Consider the following 25,365-nt stretch of genomic DNA (forward strand, 5'->3'; position numbering starts at 1 on the left):
AATGAAGGGGTTTTCATGAGTTCATGAAAATAATAAAATAATAAAAAAATAATGGAAGAAGCATGGGGACCGGCCATGGCTAGGGTGGGCCCGGTCCCTGGGCGCTTCTTTATTATTTTAATATTATTATTTTCTCTCTCCTATTTTATGTAGGATTCCTCATTTGTTCATATTTTCGAATGCTCGTTCGTGCATTTGGGTGCTCGTTCGTGCATCATTGTTGAGTACACTTGCACCATTTTCTTGGGGCTTACTCAGTGATAATACAGATGCCCGGTTATTGAGTGTTTATTACTAATTTATGAAATTCAGTGGAGAATGATTCATGAAACTGAGTAATAAAAGTGAGTAGTTATTTATTATCAATCCATAAGATCAGCCGTGGATTCGATTATGGATTCGGAATAATAAAATGAGCATTACAATCCCATAGGATTGTGGATTCGACTACAAAATCGGAGTAATAAAATTGTATATTACCATTCCATGAGATCAGCCGTGGATTCGATCATGAAATCGGAGTAATGAGATTATCTATTACCATTCCATGAGATCAGCCGTGGATTTGGTCATGAAATCAGAGTAATGAGATAAAATAGATTATCTTCTAGGAATTCAGTGGTGAATATCACAGTAGAATTAATCTATTGCAGAAAGAATATTAGCCAGTTAAAGCGTCATACCCGTTCCGAAAGGTTCATAGTCAGGAAACAACGAGTGTTGCCGATGTCCTGAAGGTGTTTTGACCTCTCAACAATCATGTATGGAGAACCGCCTGGATCTATACACGGTCTTCTACATAGTCAGGGAACAGTGAGTGTCACCGACGTCTTGAAGGCTTTAATGCTCTCAATCTTATGGAGAACCGCCCAATCGTTCTTCTATGTAGAGGCAGGTACCTATATGTAGTCAGGGAACAACGAGTGTCACCGACGTCCTGAAGGCGTTCTTCCCTCTCAACAAACAATTATGTATGGAGGACCGCCCAATCTTTCTTCTACATAGAGGGGCATGATGAAATAAGCAGCATCGAACGCTCAACAAGTGGGAGGCCTTTCGAGAATCATATTCATTGTGGCTCTGAGAGGTACTCGATCAGAGATTGTGAAAACGGTTCACGGATCGTAAAATATGAATCGTCACATGTGTTCCTGAAGCCGGGTCAGAAACATGAAGTATCATGATTTTACGATTTTGATCCTTGTCGAAAATCCACCATCAACAGGTGTTCATAATTGAAGTGTTAGCTTGAAGGATGTTATGCTTGTCATAGTCAAACCCAAATTTTTCTTGAGAAAGACGACTCTGATTACTCTCCCTGTTATGAAATTTCCTGTCAACTGCTCTTTGCTTCTCGACGGTCTTTTGATGTTCCATAAACTCCACCATGTTAAATCCACTAGAACTCCCTCCTTCTTGAGCTAATTTTCTAGCCAGTCTTGCATTGTTCCTCCCTGGAAGTTTTCTCTTACCATCATCATAATTATTGAAAACTAAGTTGGCATTTGGGTTTCTTGGGGTATCTGGTGAAGAATTTGATGGACCTGGTGAAAATGATGAAGAATTTGGTGTTGAGGGAGAAGAATTATATGTTGAAATTTCAGGTACTTGTTGATTACTTGCTAAGAAATCTGGATTATATTTGTTCAACACCTTTAAAATATGATAACAACTTTTGTAAGCGAACTGTTTACCATGTTTTCGCTGCCAATCTGTACGAACCTGTCTCCCAAAATCAACATCCACCTGACCACTTTCCTTGCCTCATCTCTTGGCTTGCATTATCAATGCAACATAAGTAAAACGTGTCGGCCTGGCACAACCCAGCCCACAAAGTATCGTGCTTAGCGTGTTGCGTGCTGTGCTGGGTTGTGCCAGAGATTCAGACGTGCTATGTTGTGCTAAATGGCGTGCCGTGTTGTGTTGTGCCATAAAAATAAACGTGTTATGTCGTGCCGTGCTCTGCTAGCACACTTATTTTACATTCTCTAAAATAAATATTTTTGAGATATTTTAGTTAGTACATACATGTATTATTACAGAAATAAATTAGCATAACGAAAATAAAATGTCAGAAATTGGCTAAAACAATGATTTTTTTGTGAAATATGCATCAAATGTGATGTATTGTGTAGTATTTTACGCATGACGTGGCGTGCTTTCTTCGCGTGCTGTGCTGTGTTGTGCCGCGTGTTGTGCTGCGCCGTTGTGTCTGGCACGACACAACACATTAAACAAACGTGTTGTGCCTGTGCTCGGTCGGTCACGTGTTGTGCCCTGCTGTGCTCGAATTTTAACGTGTTGTGTTGTGCCATAAACGTGCTGGCCCATCCCAATTTACACTTCTAAGCGGCTACTAACCTGTTGATTACAATGAAGTATTCTGCCAATCCTTTTGGATCACGAGAATTGATGTTCATGGTTTGTTCTTCATATTTACGAAACATATTTTCCCACATGGCGTTACCATGTTGTTGTGCACCATCGATACAATCTTGGGTAAAAAAAAAAAACATAATTACGACAAATACATTCATCTTCTATCATGTTCTATTTTGCACCACGAACTCTGGTTTTTTTTACCTTTGCCTTGACTTTGAGATTGGGAATCCATATTACAAGAAATAAGTAATCGTAGAGAAGGAGTAATTGTTTTAGATTTGAATAAGATTGAGAGATTGATTGAGAAATTCTACAGAGATTTAGAAATTCTGGTGTAAGTTGAAATTTGTTTGAAATTGGGTATTTATAGTGGGAAAAAATAGTAGCCGTTGGATGAGGAACTACTGAGCGATGATCAAATCAACGAGCGATGTAAAGACCATCGCTGGCGGTTGAATGACCAGCGAGCGATGCTATGACCAACGAGCGACCGAAACTCTATCGCTCGCTGGAAACTCCATCGTGTATGCCTATATGTTATTTCTGACATATAAACATACACGTTTGGCAGTTTGGCATATCCATAGTGGGTGCATATATGCCAACTTTAGTCCCAGTTGAGTGTAATTGGGATCCTCCCGATGAAAACAGCATAATGTTGTGTTGCGATGGGGCTTCTATCCGAAATCCTGGAAATGCGGGAGCTGGCTGTGTGCTCGGGGATCATTTGAGTGCTTGCATTGGGGCGTTAGCTGTTGGTTTGGACAGGGATACTAACTTCGTAGCTGAAATCGAAGTTATCATTTCAGGGCTGGAATGAGCATTAGATTGGGCAGTTAGACTGTTAGTAGACAACATCATTGTGGCTTCAGATTCAGCTAGTGAGGTGTCAGCTTTTCAAAGTGGTAATATATCATGGAGGTTTTCAGGCAGATGGAAAAAGGTTCAGAAACTTTATTCGAAGATTACTTTCAAGCACGTTTTTCGTGAAATAAATGTAGCAGCAGACACTATAGCGAAATATGCTGCTCAATTAGCTAGGGGTATACCTCGATTTTGTTCCATGGCAGGTCAGACTTTATCCCTACTTTGGAAAGCTCCGACGTTAGTTATTTTCGATTTAGTTGGTTAGTTTGGTGGCCCTGTCGGCCCTTCACTTTTGTGAATTGAGATGCTTTGGTTCTGTCCAATTTCTTTTGTAAATCCTTGTAATTTTCTGAAGTTGTTAATGAAATTTTTAACCTAGCCAAAAAAAAAAAATTGCCAAATATCAGATTTTGGCATGTGCATAGGAATAGGTCTAACAAAATAAAGTGAACAAAATGACGATTAATATGGGAACCATGCCAGAGGAGTTTATTAAAAAAAAAAACCATGCCCGATGCTACCTTGCAATTGTGAACTCGTATATCCATAAATAACCGTTGTAACTTGTAACCCTTGTTGTCATATGGGGATTACACATCTCTGACGCATGTTCAGAGAAGGTCGTAGAACTTGTCTGGTGCCCATGTGGCCATGATAGCAAAGCTTTGATGTTCCACTGTGTATATAATTAAGTGTATAACAGCAGCATATAATAATTGTCTACTACACAGACCTGGGACATCTTCATTTCCCACAAACTCTTCTCCTCTCTCTCTCTCAACTTTTTCTTTCTTCTGTTCATCTTCACATTTTCCATCCAACTTTTTCTCATAATCCATCCATCCATCTCACACAAAACACCATTAATTTCATCTACGCTTTATACTTACCAGAATCCTTTTTAGTGTTTTACTTAAAACCATGGCTACTGTTTTAGTTCTTGCAGTTCTCATGTTATTCATGACTGGTCACTCAGGTAAATGATATACTAATCACTCTCCCTCTTCATTTCCTTACATGTTTTCTCTCATAAATCTCAGTCTTTTGTTAAGTTATATCTCATATTTGTGTTTGTTTGCTTCTTAGATGGAGCGAGTTGGTGTGCTTGCAGAACTGATGTGAGTGAATCAGCTTTACAAAAGGCATTAGATTATGCTTGTGGAAATGGGGCTGACTGTAAACCTATACTCCAGAATGGTGCTTGTTTTCAACCTAATACTGTCAGGGCTCATTGTTCTTATGCTGTGAATAGCTATTATCAAAACAAAGGTCAAGCTCAAGGAAGTTGCATCTTCAGTAATTCTGCCACCGTTGTTCAGAATGACCCAAGTAAGACCCCCCCTATCCAGCAAATCTTGATTTTATTTCTCATCTACCTTTTCTTTGCTTTACTATCACTACTTGTACAAAGATTTCTGATTATTTTTTTCCATTGGTGGTTTACAGGCACTGGTGGTACATGTACCTACCCTTCATCTGCTAGGTATGATTTTCTTGCCCTTGAAGATTATAGTCTAAAATAGAAGCTTTTCTTTGTTAAAACCAAAATGAGTTCCTATTTTCTTAATTCTATTTTTGGATTTGGTTGATGTCACATTAAGATAATAGCATATTTGTAAAGTCTACTAGAACTCAATACCATCCTCTTTTTTGTTTACATAAACTTTACAGAGAGAAAAAGGAGAGGCTATTCTTAAATTTGTTTAGTGAAAGATACTCCCATTTTGCTTTTAATCTTGTATTACAATCTTATTATCTGATAGGGTTAGGGTTTTTGTTTTGAGTGGATTGTCCATCTTCAATGTAAGAGATTTATTAGGTGTTTTAGCAAAAAGGTTTATGGCTTAAAGTTAGATTTCTCCCAATAAACAAAGCCTTTTTTTCACTTCAAAAACAGCATGGTTTTGGACTGTAATAGTAGGGGAGTACAACTACTAGGCTGTCATATCTTGTTGTTTTCAATTTTGTACTACTAGCATCATAGAATAGTTGAATACTCTCTGCACAGTACATTGAAATTTGAATGTTGAGTGACCCCACACCTGTTACATCTACATATGCTAATGTACCATGGTCATGGTAAAAAGTAAAAGTGTAGTAAAAACATTTTTGTTAAGGAGGGTTTTTACCTCAGTTGTTGAACCTAATTTGGTGGTCTTAAGTTTCTTTTTGGACAGTGTGGTGGTGGGTCTTTTTCTTGAGACGTGGAACTTTTGGTTTAGAGTTTTCTGAAAATGATTTATTTTTCTTACTTGCAGCTTTGGAGGAAATGGTGGCACCACACCAAGTGTACCTACACCACCTGGTTTTTCAGGAGGAGGAGGAGGATTTAACAGTCCACCAGGGTTTAGCAGTCCTCCAGGGGTGTTCAGCCCTCCAGGGTTAGGCCCAAGTCCGTTTGATAATAGCAATGGTGTTACCAAAACTGAAATGGTTTCTGTTTTCCTAACTCTAGGGTTTTCAATTCTCTTGTCACTTCTTATGATTGTTTGAAAGAAAGAAAAAAAGTGAAGACAAATGTAAGTGGTGGGTGGTAATGGTGTAGGAATGGAGAGGTAGGGATTTCAGGGGTCTGTAATGTAATGTATGGCTGAGATGGGGTTTAGCATTCAAGTAAGAACAATTAGTAGGTCTGAATTTTGATAATTTGGGTTTTGTGTAAAAGTGATTCATCAGCATCATCTATTGGACTGACATTTCCCAAACAAAAACTGTGTCTTCCTCTGTATGTTCTTTTCTCTCTTTTGCTTCTCTATTTCTCTTCTTTGTATGTGTGTAGAGCCTGTGGTTTTATCATCCATTCTTATTTACTGAGAATATTTTGGGTGCACCAAATTTATTCTTTTCTTTTTGGATTTTCTTCCTAGACTTTATTGGGAAACTTTGGGTCTCCAGTCCAGTTTGATTTGCATTGCTTGCAACAAAATACTGGACAAAAAGTATGGCTAAAGTATTCACCAAAATAGTCAAATTGTTAAACAACCGACTGAGATGTGTACAATGTTGTTGTTATGTGCATAATCCCTGTGGTGGTACCTACCCATTATTGATGATGGTGGGTGTTGTGGAGTGAAAATGTGGATGCTTCTGTTGAACTGTGGGCCCAAAATCATGAAAGACAATTGCCCTAAAACAATCCTCAAATTTGGATGTTTATGGGGGCGTTTACCCTAATCGTGGGGTTTGATGGTGCAGGGTATAGATTAGATTCTCTAGATGCACGTTTTTGGCACTATAGTGCCGTTCTGGGTACTGTAGTGCAGTTCTTTGGCTGTAAGATTCGTTGGATGATCAAGAGAAAATGAAGCATGAACAACAATATTCTTTTATTGGGAGAATCCATCCACCAACTTAGTAAAGCATGATTTTAGACATATTATGTCTCCTTTCGTTAACCTTTTCTGATTAATTTAATATAGTCTTGTCAATTCCAAGTCATGTTTTTGGGTATATGCTCTTCTCAATCTCTGGTGGAACCAGACATTACTCTGGTCCCTTGCGGATACGAGTTACGGTGAAGTACCCGAGAGATTTAAAATGCATAGCATTGGGGAAGTTGCTGAATTTTGGTTACTTGGAGGAAATGGACTCCAACCAGAAGGTGAAAAACGTCCATTTCCCCAAATTTTTGACTAGGCTCAAAAGCATCATCACTTAAGCTGACGTATATAACCATAATTTTGCTGCACCTGTTGCGTTTTTTTCTTCTTCAATGGCATGCCTGCCATGCCTCTGTATCTCTGCTTCTTAGCTGGTGTAATGTGAAAGCTAAGTTGGTCGCATTCAACTTCATGGGGTTGGCATTAGGTTAGTAGACAGAGACGGTTTCGGATTAATTATGAAGTGTGTGGCAGATATCAGTCGTGGAGTGGATTCCTGGGTCCATCTCCGCTTAAATTATAATATTCATCAGAAGCATAAAATCATCAGTGTTCGGCCATCACTTTCTTACTTATATTTTCATGTCAGCAGCTACTCAGGTTCTGGTCACCAAGTTTGACCCAATTGACTTCAAGAAGTTCTAAATAACCCTTTTCTTTGGTTTAGAACAGCTATTGATCAAGGCTTTTTACCTAGAACAAAGCTTAACCTGCCCTTTTGAGTTTACAGAGAGCCAAAAGGTGGATCTTGCAAACAACCAGATACGACATGCCATACCACACACATACTTGTAAACATAAGCTGATCTTTTTAAAAGTTATAAATATATTACAGAAAGCAATAGTGTAGAGCCCATAATGTTTTACAAGACCTATTTGTAAACAGATATTTTTTCTGTGAGCTTACCTTCTCCGACGAAGTTGACAATCAAGTTGGTTACTGAATCCGGTTTTTCTACATGAGGGAGATGACCGGCATTTGGAATTTGATGCAAAGATGAGTTTTGTAGTTCAGTATTTAGTCTCTGCATATACACAGCAAATGGTCTTTATCATATGATAATGTAATACAAGATTTGCTCTATAATGCCGTATCCGTTAGTGAGATAACGTGGCAGTGGATGCTTACAGAAGGAGGAAGTTTGACAGAAAAAGAATGATAATTTGGTCACAGAACATAAAATGAACTAACCATGGCCAGTGTGTTGCTGATAATTTGGTCATTTTCACCCCATATGATAAGTGTTTCCTGTTTTATCTGTTTTGCAGAAGTAGGGATATCATATATCAGAACAGATTTCGCCATAACCTAATCTGACTGGGTTTCATTCACTTTGTTCATAAACAAAGAATATGGTCATTGTGGAGTTGTAATTTGTAGTGTGATCTAACCTGTTGTATCTGTTGACAAACATTATATCCCCCACTGATCATAAAGTCAACTGTTGCATCTTCCCACCAAGGCAATAAGCAGTGTAAACGGCCAATCTGAATTCGACCACGAGCATATAAGATTATTAGTCCGAATACATTCCTTAGAGACATACCTAGAAACAAACTTAGTTAGACAAATGTCCAACACATAGCATATGGGGAAGTAAAGGAAAGCTAGATGCTCACACTAGTCCAGTCGATGGCGGAATTAAACGAAATTCCATCAAAGCAAAGATAGTTTGCATACAAGCGTAAAGGAACGCTTTTCAACATGGAGACCTGATCCAAGAGAATGTCACGCGTTTTAGATTTCTTGATGGAACTATATGGATTGAAGTAAATCCCTAGCAAATAATCATGGCTAACATTGATGTAAACTTGTCATGACGAATGCCATTAGAGTGTATATATATTATGTACTTGAGAAACATTAGGCCGTGTAAATAACAGTAAGCAATTAAGAAGACAAGTGCTGAGTCGAAATGAGAATTTGCTAGAATTTGCTATAACACTCACCCCAGCATATGCTATAATTTTAGGCAATGTAGATAACTTCCCCGTGCCTTCTGTATAGACACTTGCATCAATTAACACCAGTTTCTCAACCTTCAGATTATATTGGGCCAAGAAAAACAAAAGCGTTATCCCAAAGTTTAGCAACATCCCTAGTACAATGGCAATTTTTTTTTTGGAGCCCTCCTACTATTATGGCATGGACAATTACATGTTGATTGCGAATAATTTTCTATAAGCTTTGAAGGAAAATCAAGAGACGTACATATGCTCATGAATCAATAACCAGATGTACTTACAGCTTCTGGATGGTTTACAGCAAAGTCATTTGCAACAGCAGCGCCAAGACTTGGTCCAACTAATATCATTGGCCTTCCTATATATGACTTCCAAAGCTAAGATACAAGTGTGATAAACTTGAGTTAGAGAATAAAATGTTGGTAACTGTAGAATACAAAAGCATCAAATTATGAAACATCTGAAATCCATATGAAGTATGTGACAAAATACCTGATAGAGATGCTCACGCTTTGATGTCAGATTACATGGCGGAAGGATGCCTGGTATAAATCAAAAAGAGAAATTTTAATACATCAATCAAGAACTACATAGAACCAATACTTTTGATGGATACAAACTGAGGTAAGAAACATACCTAAATCAGAGAAACCCCAACCAAGTATATCCACTGCCCATTCCTCCATCCCAGCTTCCTCAAGCAATGGGTATGTATATCTCCATTCTAAACAAGAGCTGGGGAATTTATAAGATAGTATAGTACGAATTTCTCAAGCTTAGCGATCAAAAATACTTATGACGTATAAACACAGTAAGCATGTACCTGTCAAAACCATGTAGAAGAACAAGTGGATGTTTCTCATTCTGCTTCGAAGGCTTCACACAACTACTAAGAAATGAATTCTCTGAGAAACTAGTCTGTATCAGAAGGAGTGAGAAGTGGGGATCCTTGCAAAGTTACGAAAACAAACTAGAAGCAGTAAATGGATGCCTAATGTCGTCAACGAATATGGCCTACCCACAATTTATCAACATTGTCTGATACAGATTAGTTTCTCAGAGAATTCCATTTTAAAGCAACAGAATGTTTACATTCATCAGACTTATGTGAATATATGTAGTTGTTCAATTTTGCTAAACAGCTAAATCATAATGTATCGTGGCAAATGTTAACCTATGCACCCATGCATAGGCTAAGCAATCATGACTGCGCATTGCTGTGAGCCTAGTGCTATGGATTTAAGGCAACCAATTTAACAATGAAATTTACAAAATAATTTGATCCAACCAAAGCCCACTTTCCCAATTTCATCCAACAAACAAAAAAAATTCTATAAAGCAGCAAACTGACTAAGATTTAACAATGTAAACTGAAAGTAAAGTCACTAAAACAAGCAGAAATGCACCAAAATGGAAAGCTACATAACATCATCATCAACAACGATAAGGGATATAAATGGAAATAGAAAAACCCAACCTTAACTGGTATTCTCTCAATCCTTTGAGCAAGTTTTCTAGCATATGGGTCTTTGATTTTCTCAACTTCTTTAGGTAAAAATGAAGAAACCCACTTCCAGACACCCTAAAACTCACTGAATTTCTGCAAGTTGTGGTCAATGTAGCTGAACAAAAAGCTTTTAGTAAGGTAGCCATTATTAATTGAGAGATTGACTTTTCACTATCTCTCTCTCACTCACTCACTCACTTTATCACAGAGTCATCACAAGGCACGGTCTAGTTCTTGCCTTGTTGGTGTTATGAAGTACTGCTACCAAACATAACATGGATGGATGAGCAAACATGTAAGTCTGTATCAGGTTTTTCCGTAGTGCACTATACTCAAGTAATGGCGGTTTGATAAGAGCAAGTCTGATTAAGAGCAAGTCTCAGCATTTGAAATCGTGGATGGAAGTGCAAGTGTAGTGGTGGAATAGTGAAAACGCTATTAAGAATAACGTTTTTTTCTCAGTCGTTAGATTTCAACAACTCATCCTAAATTTACGGACAAAAAGCTATTAAGAATAGCGTTTAACGTTATTTTTATTGGCGTTCAGATGGATTCCACGAACCCTTCCACGGAGCGGTGGAACCTTGCTTGGATTTTCTGTGGAAAACCCCAACTTGGAAGCCATTAGACTTGACATTCCATGGTTTTTCCACACTTGGAATAGGTTGGATTCCACCATAAGACTTGCTCTAAAAGAAACTTGAATGGACATAATGTTATCTTTTGGGGTAATTTGCAATACCTCCCCTGACGAAGATTATAATTTGAGTTACCTCCCCTACGGACATTAAATTAGCAAAACCTCATTTCGTCATATATTCCGTCCAAGATCAGTTAGCTGACTCAGCAAAATTGTACGCGTGAAAAAATTATACACGTGTCAACCGTGATACCTAAAATACCCCTGATATTAATTTAATCTAAAGATGGTATCTAAAGTCAAAGAAAACCGATGGTGGAGATTTACAATCACGGACCGGTCCTTTCTTCTCCACACTGTCTGTTTTGGTTGTTTTTTTCCATTAAACCTGCAACTGATTTTTTTTTCTAAAAAAATGACACAAGCTTGCAATTCACGATTAACACTACTTCAACTAGGGTTGTTCATGGTCGGTTTTGGTTCGGTTTCTAGCCAAACCAGAACCGAAACCAATCGGTTTATAAAAATCTAAACAAAACCAATCCATTAACCATTGGTTCGGTTTCCAAATGGTTTCAGCTGGTTTCGGTTTGTCCCAGTGGTTTTTGGTTAACCAATAATTCTATATATCAAACCAAAAGAAGAATTGCACAAATTAACGGACAAAAAAATCGTGCCGATAGTATTGGTTCACACAAACAGATAAATTTTTTTTATCAAGAATAGTTAAAGCTTACTCTATATCTAGAGATCAAAAGAAGATATATATAATATATCTTAATTTAGTTATTGACAAACAAAAAAGAAGGAAGACGGGATGAAGAAAGTCTAGTAGCAGTAATGGCTGAGAGAAGGAGAAAGAGAAAGAGGGAGAGTATTATAATGAAATATTGGATTTAGGGTTTCTATTTATCCTTTACATCAATGGGTAACTAATACTTGTACATCAACGGTAGAAACTAAGTTTAAAAATTAATCGGTTTTCCAATGGTTTTTGGTTCGGTTTTAGCAGTTAAACCAAACCAAAACCAACACTATCGGTTTTCCACTTTCTACGCCATAACCAATCCGTTAGTAAATTGTTCGGTTTGGTTTCTTCCTAATTGGTCTGGTTTGGTCCGGTTCCAATGGAAAACCGAAACCATGTTCAGCCCTAACTTCAACATTTCACCTTCTTAAAATCCAAAGGCTAACTTTGAACTCCCACATTTGACCGTCACCTGAACTGGTGCAGTAGGGGTTTTGAAATCTCCACAAAATTCAAGCATATCCATTCCGTAGTTCTGAATGCTCTTCCTGTGAGATTGGTCACCCCAAAACCAAATAATTCCATAAACTTAATAAATTTATAAAGAAATTGATTCATAAAAACCACACGGTAGTTGATTCTATTTTAATCTTAACTCCGAATAAACCCTCCAAAATTCCAAAAGAAAGCTAAATTAAGCTAATAGGAAACACAGAATACTTGTATTGGCATACTTGAGGATTTTGGTATTATTACCCTGAGTATATAGAGAGATGGAAAAGATCGTCGGAAGATGCCATTAGAGAGTACAGAGGTCGGTAATGAAAAAAATAAATTACCTGTTTCATTTTGCTTCTCTTGATTTTAAATACTTGAATCTCATCTCTTCTCTGTATTAGTTCAAGGTCACGGTAACCTAATTGTAGAGGAAACTTTGAGAATTTTTCTCATATTCCTTAATTTAAAACCCATTAAACTGACAATTGGGATTTGCAGAAAAATACATTATTTAACCAACAAAAATTTGAACATCAGGATGCTCAAAACACAACAATAGCAAAGCCAAAATCAGATCCTACTTTCTATCTGATTAGACAAGGAGCATCACATCCCTCTTGGATTGATCTTGATTCGACAAACACAAAGCACAACTGTGAAAAAAATCGGTGCTTACTGTAAGAACAAAACAACACAGCCACCAATTAGAAGCAAATTAAACTAGTCCAGCGTATTAGAAAATTTAGGTTTTGGTATTTCCCTTTCTCTTTCTTTGTTTGACCGTAACGAAGGACAAAGAAATACTCGGAAGAAGACGGGGACATTTTCGGTAATTTACCAAAATAAAATAAAATAAATGCCACGTGTATATTTTTGTTGAGTCAACTAACTGACTTTTAACGGAAAATATGACGAAAGGAGGTTTTGCTAAGTTAATTTCTGTAGGGGAGGTAACTCAAATTATAATCTTCGTCAGGGAGATAACGCAAATTACCCCTTATCTTTTTAGACTTTCAGTATATCTTCTCTGGTGTGGTGTACATTCGGCTGCCCATAATATGGTTTCGTAACGGTTTTGAATTGAGCAAGAACCAACAAGGCCAACTAGTATTGTTTTTCACTTAGCTATAATGTGACGAATTCGTTTGGCTTGGTTAATAAGTGGAACACGTATGTTCTTTATTTTATTATAGTTAAAGGAAACTGTATTTACTTATTTTTATTCTGGTATTTTTGTGGGCGATCCCAAAAGAATTAGGGGCGATTTTTTTATTCCCAACCCATATACAACGTTAAGGGATTCCAAAAATGAGGAGAATACGTTAATACCCTTACATAATCGGAAGCTATTTTGTGCCCGATTAGTATAACGAAACCGTAAGTTTAGTAACGCAAAGATACTCCCGATTAATATCGATTTTGTGCCAAACGCATATCTGGCTTCTATAACAATCGGTAGGACCAAGAACCTCACGAGGCTACCGATTGTTAAAGTATAGAAATAAGAAATTTTCCATATTGAAATTTGGGGCTACTATATAATCGGACGAGAAATAAAATGTCTAAGCTAAAGATTAGGAAATTCGAGAAATTCGAAATTTATAGAATTTTGCTTAATCGAAATTTCGGGCTACTAAAAAATCGGTAGCTAATGAGATTGTATTACCTACCGAATATATAGTTTGACCGATAAAACCAATTTCAACCTAATTTCATTTCATTTATTTTCTTTTCAACTTCAAATCCTCTTCTCTCTTCTTCCCCTCCGATTGCAGAGAGGAAAATTTTCCCCCTCGTTCAACTCCGCTTCATCATTATCGTTAATCATCGAATCAAATCATCGTCGATTATTCTCTATAAAGATGAAAAATAAGGAACCCAAGAAAGCTCAAACCACAAACGTTTATCGCGGTGACGATCCAAACATTGGACTGCATGCCCGTAATAAAGATATTCTCACTGAAGAACGCGAAGTACACAAAGAAAATGAAGATGATGAAGTCCCTGATGTAGGCTATTATGATAGCCAAACTATCAAGCAACTTCAAATGGCCCCGATTAGGTAAGATTCTACCATTTTTTTTTGGTTTGTATTGCTTCAATTAGACGAATCCATGATTATTTTTTTTAGGGTTTTCGGTTATTACCCAGATTCGGTAGTTTAGTTATTGTTTTAAACTTCCGATTGTGATCGAATTCTTCATTTCACAAGAACATTGGTCATATTCAGGTGGTAAATATTTAGGTTTCCTGCCGATTGTAGAACGGTTTTCATTTCTGAGGCTTAAATCGACCAAAATCGGAAGTTAATTGTGTTTTTGCCTTCCGAATATACTAGGGAAGAACAAGTATTAGAGACGCAGTAATCGGGTGATATGTTTTGTAATTTGTTTCCGATTGTTTAGGCTCAACCACTTTAGTAATTTCTGGACACAAAGTGATGCATATTCGGTAGGGTAGACTCTCTTTTGACTTTCGATTATGTGTATTCGGAAGATTATGTTGTAACGTATCTTCCGATTATATTGTCTAGGATGAACATATTCGGACACCATAAACTTTCCTTTTGTTTTCGATTATCCGTATTCGGCAGCTTATGGTAAAATAGAACTTCTGATTATGAATACTCGAAGGCTAATGGTTCTTTCAATCTCCCGAATATGTATATTCGGGACTTTGGATTTAGATAAACTTCTGATTGTACAGTTTGGTAACATATGCTTACTAACCTATTGTACTTTCTTTTGTTGTTTAGGGATAGGCGAGGTAAAAAAGCCGAGATGCAATTGTCTTAGATAGTGCAAGGAAGGAAAGGCGTAAGAACTTGCAGCTAGTGCAAGGAGAGCTAGGAATGCTAAAGCCACTTCAAGTGCTCAACATGGAACTCAACAAGCAAGTCAAGAAGGTGTTCAACCAACTGCCCCTCAATCAAAACCAGTTCAAGAAGGTGTTCAACCAAGTGCTCCACAATCACAAGCTGAAATTCAACCTAGTGTTCAACTAGAAGCACCCAAAGATAGAATACCAGAAGTAGGACAACATAGTGGTGCGCAAGAAGAAGGAGAAGCCGAAAAGAAAAATCCTCCTCGAAAGAAAGCGAAACACCTTGTCCCAGAAAGACTGAAGGTGAAGGATATTCCAGAAGGTGTAATCCTTGGGCTGCCGGAGGATGGAGGACAATTGTTATTTGGATACAAAGACTCCTGGGCCAAAGAAATATATGAAACCGAGGTAATAATCGTATCCATTTTATTTACCTATTATCGTTTTATTCGTAATAGTTTTAGGTTATTCTATTTTTGTTTAACTTGTCTTGTGTTTAATAGTATCATTCCGATGCGGTTCGTCTACTCAAACCCACCGCCGCACCAACTAAAATGCTGGATTGGCCTTTGAAGGATGAATGTGAAAGGTTCAGGACAATTATTGCTAATTCGGGGTTGGTTGATGCTGCCGAGAACTCTATGTTGGTACATGACCGCGTGGCTATAGCGGCGTTTTTGGAGAGACTCTATCTTGAGACCGACACCTTCCATATGCCGTTTGGGGAGATGACGATTACCCCAAATTATATTCTGGGTATTCTTAGACTCCCTGACCATTGCAAAGGTGTAAGGGCTGAGTACACAAAGCAGTTGGAATGGGACAAACTATATACTCTAACTAATAAGTGTTTTGATTGGGATAAAAAAACATCAACAACTGAGTTCAATAGATGCATGAAGTATAGAAGTAGACAGTTCAACATGGGTACTCTGATGGATATGTTCAAGGGCACCAAGGAAAAAGAAGAGAAAGGAACTTTAATTGATGAGCAAGTCAACCATGCGACCACCGCATATCTCCTATGTGTATTGGGATGTGTCATTTCCCCCAATACCAGTGGAAATCGGGTCGACGCCAACCTTTTAAAACTTTTGGATCCTCTCAATAAAGTGCATGAGTACTCTTGGGGCACGACATGCCATGCGTGGTTGATGGAAGAGTTGAGAAAGGCGTCGGGGTTTGGAATTAGCCAAGTTAGGGGTGTAAATTGGGCCGGGCAGCCTGGCCTAATTATTAAATGGGACGGGACAGGTCGGTCCTGTAAATCTCTTGCCCATCAGAAAAAATAGGCCGGGCGGGCAGGACTATACCTGTTAAAAGAATGCCCATGGCCTACCCAAGCCTGTTTAGTAATTTGGGCCCGGGCGGGCAGGTTTAGGGCGGGCCTTCAATGTATAGTATTAAAGTTTCAACAGCTTAATCAATCAAATACTTCCATAAACAAATCAATAAACTCATGTTCTTCAAAGATCTAAATTGTTCACTCAAAATCAAAGCAATAAAACTTAAAAGAAAACGTCCCCTAATAACTCAATTCAAAAACACAGACTCATGCGTCCTTTTCTACTTGCGCAGCTTAGCAGTCCATGACTCTACACAAGTTTATTCTGAAAATACTAAAAAAAACTTTCAAGCCATTCACCTGCACAAAAACAGAAAAAGATCAATACAAAAATTTATGGAAAGAACGTACTGTTTTCTGTTCACTCTAGATTACAAAAGTATAAAATTGTAATTCACTAACACTTGCATTGTGTGCTATGTTAATATATAGACAGTAAGTCAGTATTCTATTATCTCTATAGAAACCAGCATCGAATTATCATGTAAATGAAAAGTGATCATGAACATAAAAGGATGTGAAGACAGATATTTACCTTAGAAAAGAAACGACGGACGAGATTAAGTGTCCAAACGTTCAAGTTCATCTGCCGGAGTAATATCATCATTCAAAGGATCAATCGGCTTAAAAATATCTTTCATCTCAGCCTTCCACCAATCTTTCAGAACGACTGAACACTCCAACATATCAGGAGTTAAACTACTTCGGTAATCACCTAGTATACGTTTCCCGAGAGAGAAGGAAGACTCGGAGGCAACTGTAGATGCTTGGACTGCTAGAACATCACGAGCGACACAGGAAAGTACTAGGTACCTCTTTTCATTGCTTTTCCACCAATCTAACACATCAAAGTTCTCGATATCAGCCAAAGCAGGTTAAGGCTCAGCATAATACCTCTTTAGTTCTTCTGATGATGTAGCAAGAGGGTCTCTTTTTTTTTCGATTGCGTGCTGCCCAAAAAGTGATTCCAGATGAAGTGGATGAGACCTCGGTTGAAGAGCCTGAATGCATTGGACCAGCAGAAGTCTCTGAAGTACCTGTTGAAGTCGGCGGACCACTGGAAACTGCAGTTACCTGTTTATCATGCAAAATATTTGAGTACTCCGCAAACAGACTCTTCAGCTTAGTATCCATTAACCTACTTTGTTCGTCGTGGCATCGAATTGAGAATGCAGAAATGCCAAAGCATTCTTCAATATCCTAAAGAGTACTTTCCACCCCTCTTAGATTAAGACGAGGATCCAAAATAGACCCTAACCCAAATAATATAGGAGTTTCACCCCAATACTTAACAAACTTTTCCTCCATGGCAGCAATAATATTCTTGAAAAATGGGTTATCTCTGTGATTCTTGAAGACCATACCAATTTCATATAAATATTGAAGAACTGAGTTAGTAGTCACATAATGAACTCCTGAGTGGCATCGTAGAAAGGCTTCAAAAATGCACATAACACTTCAGCGTGTTCCCAATCAGTATCATCAATAACACGAGGACATGACCTATCATCAAGGAAGGCCGACAGCACTTGACGGTAGGGAATTACATATTTCAACATAAGATAAGTGGAGTTCCACCTATGTTTTACATCAAGCTGAAATTTTTTAGGCCTCACACCCATATCATCACACAATAACCGGAACTGCGTACACCTTGTACCAGACATAAAAATATACTTCAAGCTACCCTTAACATGTTCAAGCATCTCAGTAAACCCCTGAACTTTTAATCCATCATGGACTACTAAGTTCAGTATATGACAACAACACCTAACATGGAATAAATCTCCCTTAGAAGGAAGGTTAGGCAATAATTTTTTCAATCTAGAAACTGAGACAGTGTTTGCACTAGCATTATCCATGGCTAAAGAAAACAATTTTTCTGAAATAATCCAATCATGAACAAGCTTGAGGAAAATGAATTCAGCTATATTCTCACCAGTATGAGATGTGTCGATTAAGGCATAAGTTATTATTCTTTTTTGCAGCACCCAATTCCTGTCTATGAAATGTGCAGTAATACCCAAGTAACTCAATCTCTGTTTTGAGAGCCAAATATCAGATGTCAGTGAAATCCTTCCAGGACTAGCAAGAAGAATTCTCTTCAACTGTTGTTTTCCCTCTAGATAACACTTATATATATCAGTCCTCAAAGTATTACGAGAAAACTTAACGAAACCAGGATGAAAACTAGCATTGATGAAACATTGGAAAATAGGATCTTCAACGAATTGGAAAGGGATCTCTCTTAAAATAATTAGCTTAATGACATTTTTCCTAGCTCTAGCCTGGTTGAACTGAAAGGTAGCAAATTTACCTTGACCATTTACAACTATTGTGGTCTGTGAATTATAGGTCTTGCGCTTCTTCAAACAGCTATTTGTATGCCTTTTTTGGTGCGAGGTTCCAGCATTGCCACCTGATTTTTTCCTTTCTCCACAGATTCTGCAAACTGTCCACTTTATAATTGTCCCGGGATTTTATGGATCTTCCTCTTCTAACTGATCAAAACCACCCCATACCTCAGATGTTAACTTTATTTTTGGCTTTCAGATAGTTGCATTTGTTGGAGCTGGAGTTCCATTAACATCAGAATTGGTAATAAGGTCAAATGCTGCTTGTGAAGGATTTTCGCCTACTTGACTAGGATCCATTGTGAGAATTCCTGTGTAGAATATCATTGAATGTATAAGTTATACAAGTATATAAGTCTGGTTAAGTTCACTCAGCAACTACATACTAGCATACTGTAATTAAGGTCAGTGAAGTATAGAAAACAAAATGAACTAGTGAACTTCTCCTTGTAAGTACTCCAGTAGTACAGTTTCAAATAAACAAGCAAACAGGTGCATAATTCCCATCAGTACTAACCATCACGTGAATGAAGTAAGAAATGGAAACGGGATGCCAAAATCACAAACCAAAAGCTGTAATTTTTGTTTTTGTTCCACCTATGTTTCATTCCACTTAAGTGCTGGAAGACTATCCAGTGGTTCAAAACTTTAAAAGACAGAAACTTTAATTATAATCTTTCATTCAAAATTCAATGATCATAAAAAACAGTATCTAGTGATTCAAAACTAAATTGGAGTTTAACATCCAACACCTAAGTGAGCACTAAAAAATCCCAATTTAATTTACCGATTTGAGTATATTAATCCATTTCGTTCATACCCATGAATACCCCATCAAACAGAAAAGTAATTTATAATCATAAATCCTAATCAAAATTAAAACATCAATCGGCAACAATAATGGCCAAATCAATTGAAACAAAAAACAGAAATGAATACCCAAGTTATTATTATCACTTATTAGCACATGCATCAAGCAGAAAAGTAAATCTATCATCATTTAAAATCATTTAAAACAACATTACAAGATCAATCACTAGTAACAATGGAAAAATCAATTGAAATAAAAACATAAAACAAGTGAAAATGAAATTACTGAAACACATACCTTAGGCTTAGCCGCGTAGCAGTACTTCGAAATCAAACTCTCGTTTGCGGTTCTTCCAAACCCTTATATAGAAAATGAATACAAGAGAAAGATAACCTTGATTGTGACCTAATTCAACTAATATATAACAAAATCTCCTATAATTACTCCAAGATTGGATCATCTTTCAATAGGAAACCCTAAATTTTCTCACTATAGGTAGCAAAATGAATATATGCAGAAAGATACTCGAGATAGAATCGTAGACTGGTATTCCGAGTATATATCTAGATATAAAATGAAAGCGGAAAGGGATATTTAGGCCGGGTAAATGGGTAGGCAAACGGGACGGGTAATGTTAACGGGTTGACAGGACGGGTACCAGGCCGGGCAAGACTTTTTTACTCATGGCATGTGCCCGTCCTATTATTTAAAAGGGATAGGCCGGGCTAGCCTGTGACGGGCAACGGGTACCCATGGGCTGTTATGGGTAAGGGCGAACGGTACTGGGCTTAGGGCTGCCGGGCAGAATTTACAGCCCTAAGCCAAGTGGCCGGGAACGCGAGTCTACTACAGGTATTGTTTATTAACTCTACATACTTGGTTGTTGTTTTTTTTCTACCATTGAAGAATGAATTTCCTAATACTTGCAAAAATGACAATATAGACATGGATCTACGACCACTTCCCTATCTTGGGATTGGCCATTGAAAACCCGGCGTGGGCGAAAGGTGACCCTAGAGGAACAAAGTACATCTTCGATGACAATCATTCTAGGACAAAGGAGCAGCAGTTGATTCGTTTGAGGGAGATTTTGGACTCACTGAAAGCCCAAGACGTATGCTTTGATCCATACAACGAAGACCGGGCTAATGGACATATAGTTGGTCGGTCTGATTTGGCCCTTTATTTTGGACCGTTGTGGCGACCCACAGGATATGTGATGTACAATGCCTCAAGGGTGATGCGACAACACGGTTATGTACAAGGTATACCAAATGAGGTAACCCATGGAAATTTCTCTTTGGATCTGGAATAATGCAAGTCTGATAAAGATTCTATCACAGTGTTTTACTCGGGTAAACCATCCTGTAAATTCCATTGGGATAGAAGGGCAGTTTACTTGATTGACGGTGGAAGGCCAGTCAACCAAAGTTTTGAAACTGCTCCCAACTATATGGATTGGTAGCGAAATGTTTCTCATCTTTGTGTAATCCGTGATCTTAAAGCAAATCCCGCACCATCGTATAAGAGTCTCCTCAAAGAGAAACCTCCGGGTGTTGATAAATTGGTACGTATTTTTTCCTTCATTTAGTTTAATATTATGGGTCAAAATCAGAGTAGTAACTGTTTGATGGTATGCCATGTTTAAAAACAGATGAACAGGTTAAGAGGTTTGTCCAAATGGTGCACTAATTGCATAGAGTCCGGAGAGCCAGTGCCAATTGAGAAGATAAAAAAGCACCAAAAGTTAATTGATAACGTTGACAATGAAGACTATGCATCTCAGTTCGGTGAAAAGGGCAAGAAACCTGTAAAGAAGTTGAACAAAAGAACTCGGGCGTCATCGAGCACTCAAGTTGAAGGCCCAAATGATGATGTTGGTCCAAGTCGTGGAGTTCGTAAAAGTCGTAAAGTCAAAGCAAATAGGACCAACTAAACTCTCGATGTTTCGTTAACTTTATGGATAACTTTGTTTATGTCGGATTATATCGGATTATGTGGTTTTCAAAGTTTGTGTCGGATTATAAGTTGGTACATTATGTTTATGGTTTGTGAATGGCTCGTTTTATGGATTATGAATGGTTTTATTGCTATCTTTATGCATTTAACAATGACTCGCAAGCGAATCACATGCAGAGATATGAAACTGTTGAATTTTATACAAACAATCGGAAGATTCGTTTATGCACGTAGCTCCCGATTCTCGGGATTTTGCAATTTTTTTGTCAGAATCGGGAGCTATTTATATTATGTATCTACCGAATCTTGAGATTTTGCAAAAAAAAAAAAAAATCAGATTTGGAAGATTGTTAATTTCGTTGTCTACCGATTATTCTTTGTGAAGAGATAATTTTTGTTCTGTAACCAAACAACACCATATTCGGTAACCAAGTTAACTTCTTGAACTTCCGATTATGATCATCGGTAGGGTTATTTTATATTTTGCCTTTGATTATTTTATGTGAAGAAAACTTTGTTTTCTGTATCCAAACAACACCATATTCGGGAATTAAGATCATTCCTTGGCTTCCGATTATAACACTAAAGTCTTTGTGTTCTGTAACCAAACAACACCATATTCGGTAACCAAGCTAACTTCTTGAACTTCTGACTGTGATCATCGGTAGGCTTATTTTATATTATGCCTTCGATTATTTTATGTGAAGAAAACTTTGTTTTCTGTATCCAAATAACACCATAATCGGGAATTAAGTTAACTCATACGGTTTACAATTGTCGTAACCGGTTGCTTGTTTAACCAAATAAACTACCGCTTGTAGTCAATCGGTAGGTTTTTATATTAATAATCTTCCGATTACATCCATTACATAAAGACCTTAACGTTACAATCAATTTAAAAGCACCTTAATACTCTTACAATCACTTAAAAATACTAAAAATGATCATAACTTCCAGTGATCATAGAAATTGTCCCTCTTGATTTTGTAACATCCTTCATGTTCAAATTGTTTCCCGTAGAGGTCCACATACCGGCGATCAACAAGATTTCTCTGAAATTACGAATGAGTAAAAACTTAGTGTAGATGGTGGATTTTCGACAAAGGCTAAAATCTTAAAACAATAATTATACATATTCCTGATCCATCAATCAGATGAGTATTGAGGCTCATGTCTCTCATTGAAGCATGAAAACTCATGCCGCAAGAGTCTCTGATTGAGTTTATTGTCTCTCACAGCATACGTGAATATGCAGTCTCTCAACTGAGGCAACGACATATCTCATGAATGCTGAGCAATTTCAGTAATCACTTTTATATATTGGACGGATCCTAGACAGTTTTCCTGCTAGTATAGAGCAATAACGTCTTCAGGATGTAACAATGTTTTCCCTGACTATATAAAAGACATGCATATAGAATCTTAACGATTGGACGGCTCCTAGACAGCTTGCCTGCTAGTATAGAGCAATAACGTCTTCAGGATGTAACAATGTTTTCCCTGACTATATAAAAGAAATATGACGCTTCAACAAGCTCATATCGCTCAATTCTTGAATAATTGATGCTCCTAGAAGATCGTGCTAGTATAGAGCCATCAATGAATTATTTATAAATCATTAGATTCATTAACTGAATCCTTGGAAAATATTCTACGATCTTCATAATATTTCATTACTTCAATTCGTGTTTCTTCCCAGAAGAATTCCATGGGTTAGTGATAAATATTCGACGTACGGGCATCTGAGCCACTATCGAGTAAACCCCGACTAAAATGGTGCAAGTGTACTCAGCAATAATGCACTAATGAGCACCTGAATGCACGAAAGAGCATTCCAAAATACGAAGGAACGATGAACCTATGCAAAATAGTAAGAAAATAATAAATAATAAAATATTACTCAAGGCGATGGGGGACCGGGCCCACCGACCGGCCGGTCGTGCCGTGACTAGTCCCACGCCCAATTCTATATTTTATCATATTTTTATTATTTTCCTTGATCTCATGAAAATTCCCTCATTTGAACAAAATTCCTTCGTTTCAAGGAAACTCCTCAGTTTCATGGTGTTTCCTTCACATCGAGGAAATAGTAAATAATTAGGAAAGGTGTCGCGGAACCAAGCCTACTAGCCGGCCAGTCATGCCCTAGTTGTGGCCGGTCTTACACTTTGCATTCCTTATTATTTTATTATTATTTTCTTCATCCCATGAAATTCCTTGATTTCATGATTTTTTCTTCAAATCATAAAACTAATACATAAAATTAGGGAAAGCTCACGAGACCGGGCCCTAGCCGGCCATACCCTAGTCGGTCGATCCCACACGCCCTTATTTTATTATTATTATTATTTGTTTCCTTCATCTCATGGAAACTCCTTCACTTTAAGGAAAACTCCTTTATTTCAACAAACTCCTTGATTTCATGGTATTTCCCTAAAATCATGAAAAATAATATAGAATTAGGAAAAGTGTTATGGGACCAGGCTTATTGGACGGCCGACCATGCCTTTGCCATAGCCGGTCCCACACTTCATGATTCTTTATTTTATTATTATTATTTCCATCATCTCATGGAAATTCCTCAACCTTATTAAACTCCTCAATTTCATGGTATTTCCTTCACATCAAGGAAATTACATAAAATTGGGAAAGGTGTCACGGGACCGGGCTTGCTAGCTGGCCGGTCATGCCCTAGCCGTGGTAGGTCTCACACCTTGTAATACCTTATTTTATTATTATTTCCATCATCTCATGGAAATTCCTCAGTTTCAGCAAAACCCTGAATTCTTTATATTTTCTCTAACGAATGCTCAAATGCATGCCAGAAAATACCAAAATTCTCAGGACTGAGACACGAACACTTTGGTGACATGAGCATATTACCTTGACTGACCAAGGTTGGATCTTTGGCTTGCAAGAGGTCGGTCACGCACATTTTCATCATTTGACCTAATTTGTTCACATTAGGTTCAAACTCTTCCAAACAATTTGGAATTTCATAAAACGATCGTCAGTCGATCCCATGACCAACCAGGGTCGGTTTCATGACCCCTTGGTCGGTCCTTCATCTCTTTATAATTTATTAGGTTTTATCGCCTAAGGTTCATACGAGCATTATTTCAATAAATGATTAAACCAGCATTTGATCATCTTTTCACTAACTGGTCTTCAAGATACTTTGGTATTTGCTCACTCGAGCATCTGGGAGGTACATGGTCTACCCATCATCCCATATATCCAGTCCCTCCTTCACTTCGTGGTTGATTTTCAATAAATCATCAATTAATCAGCAAATGATCGAAATTAGGGTTTTTGAGTCCAAGATTCATAATTTCAGATTCAAATGCTAATAATTTTACGTTGATCCCATGATCAACATTTTTATTAATTATACTCGATTCAGTTGCCAGTACTTTAAATTAATATTTTATTTGGTCACACTACCGACAATTCATCAAACGAGCAATATTTGCTCAAACCAGGGAATATTGATTCAACTATCAATATTCAATAATCCATTGAATGAGCAATATTTGCTCACCTTAACTATCAACATTTACTCGAGAATTATACCTCTGTCTCAACAGACACGTTCGATTCATGAGTCTTAGAACATTTGCAAATCACGTTCGACTCAGCACTACAAGGACTCATCGTCCCATGAAGTCAACAACTGACTAACTAAATACACGTCTTCCTTGCAGACTCACAATCACGAGACATCAATCGTGTTACATGGGGGGATACTAACTAGGGTTTTAATCTGGCGGTCTACGGCATGTGTGTTCATACACACGATGAGAATGTGAGCAAGTCGTGCAATCAGTTAGAGGAGTTAGCAAAGTAGTGGATGGTGTTAGAGCATAGCTCGGTCGACCTCGCATGCGTTGCTATCTCAAGCATGTTTGTAAATGTTAGTGATCAAAACTATGAGTCTTGATTTCTAGCCTACATAGCTAAGTCTCGGACTAGGATAGAAAAGTGTAGTTGAGCTCAAGAACTTCATGGCGATTCATAATACAACGACGAAGATATACTCAAGGAACCGTGGAACTTCATCAACAAAAAGGTATGTGGAGACTTGAA

General features: G+C 37.6%; 2 protein-coding genes across 6 annotated transcripts; one reads left to right on the top strand and one right to left on the bottom strand.

Annotated features, from left to right (window-relative positions):
* Positions 1-3,970: 3,970 nt before the first annotated feature.
* Positions 3,971-5,975, top strand: LOC113281797 (PLASMODESMATA CALLOSE-BINDING PROTEIN 2-like). The gene is made up of 4 exons (XM_026530654.1): positions 3,971-4,225; positions 4,336-4,578; positions 4,696-4,732; positions 5,508-5,975. Exons 1-4 carry the CDS (start codon positions 4,171-4,173, stop codon positions 5,740-5,742), a joined length of 570 nt encoding a protein of 189 aa, XP_026386439.1. The 5' UTR covers positions 3,971-4,170; the 3' UTR covers positions 5,743-5,975.
* A 1,451-nt stretch (positions 5,976-7,426) lies between these two features.
* LOC113277487 (2-hydroxy-6-oxononadienedioate/2-hydroxy-6-oxononatrienedioate hydrolase-like) lies at positions 7,427-10,424 on the bottom strand. 5 transcript variants are annotated; one of them, XM_026526570.1, is made up of 10 exons: positions 10,072-10,187; positions 9,418-9,512; positions 9,232-9,318; positions 9,087-9,136; positions 8,876-8,971; positions 8,580-8,669; positions 8,250-8,342; positions 8,022-8,117; positions 7,822-7,887; positions 7,427-7,654 (listed from the first exon to the last, which is right to left on the bottom strand). In XM_026526570.1, the coding sequence occupies exons 2-10, from the start codon at positions 9,455-9,457 to the stop codon at positions 7,502-7,504; spliced, it is 771 nt and encodes a 256-aa protein (XP_026382355.1). In that variant the 5' UTR covers positions 9,458-9,512; positions 10,072-10,187; the 3' UTR covers positions 7,427-7,501. The 5 variants fall into 5 exon arrangements, with proteins under 5 accessions (XP_026382355.1, XP_026382356.1, XP_026382354.1 ...); XM_026526571.1 differs by having other exon boundaries at positions 9,232-9,329; XM_026526569.1 differs by lacking the exon at positions 9,418-9,512 and having other exon boundaries at positions 9,232-9,329; positions 10,072-10,424.
* Positions 10,425-25,365: the final 14,941 nt, after the last annotated feature.

The sequence above is a fragment of the Papaver somniferum genome, chromosome 5 (genome assembly GCF_003573695.1).
Source record: "Papaver somniferum cultivar HN1 chromosome 5, ASM357369v1, whole genome shotgun sequence".
Taxonomy (NCBI): Eukaryota; Viridiplantae; Streptophyta; class Magnoliopsida; order Ranunculales; family Papaveraceae; genus Papaver; species Papaver somniferum.

Coding starts and splice junctions, on each gene's coding strand:
- LOC113281797 (XM_026530654.1), top strand. CDS start 4,171: ATGGCTACTGTTTTAGTTCTTGCAGTTCTCATGTTATTCATGACTGGT. Junction 4,579..4,695: donor CGTTGTTCAGAATGACCCAA/GTAAGACCCCCC, acceptor GGTGGTTTACAG/GCACTGGTGGTACATGTACC. Junction 4,733..5,507: donor ACCTACCCTTCATCTGCTAG/GTATGATTTTCT, acceptor TCTTACTTGCAG/CTTTGGAGGAAATGGTGGCA.
- LOC113277487 (XM_026526569.1), bottom strand. CDS start 10,247: ATGGCTACCTTACTAAAAGCTTTTTGTTCAGCTACATTGACCACAACT. Junction 8,343..8,579: donor AAATTATAGCATATGCTGGG/GTGAGTGTTATA, acceptor CTCTTGGATCAG/GTCTCCATGTTGAAAAGCGT. Junction 7,655..7,821: donor TCAGCAACACACTGGCCATG/GTTAGTTCATTT, acceptor GTGTATATGCAG/AGACTAAATACTGAACTACA.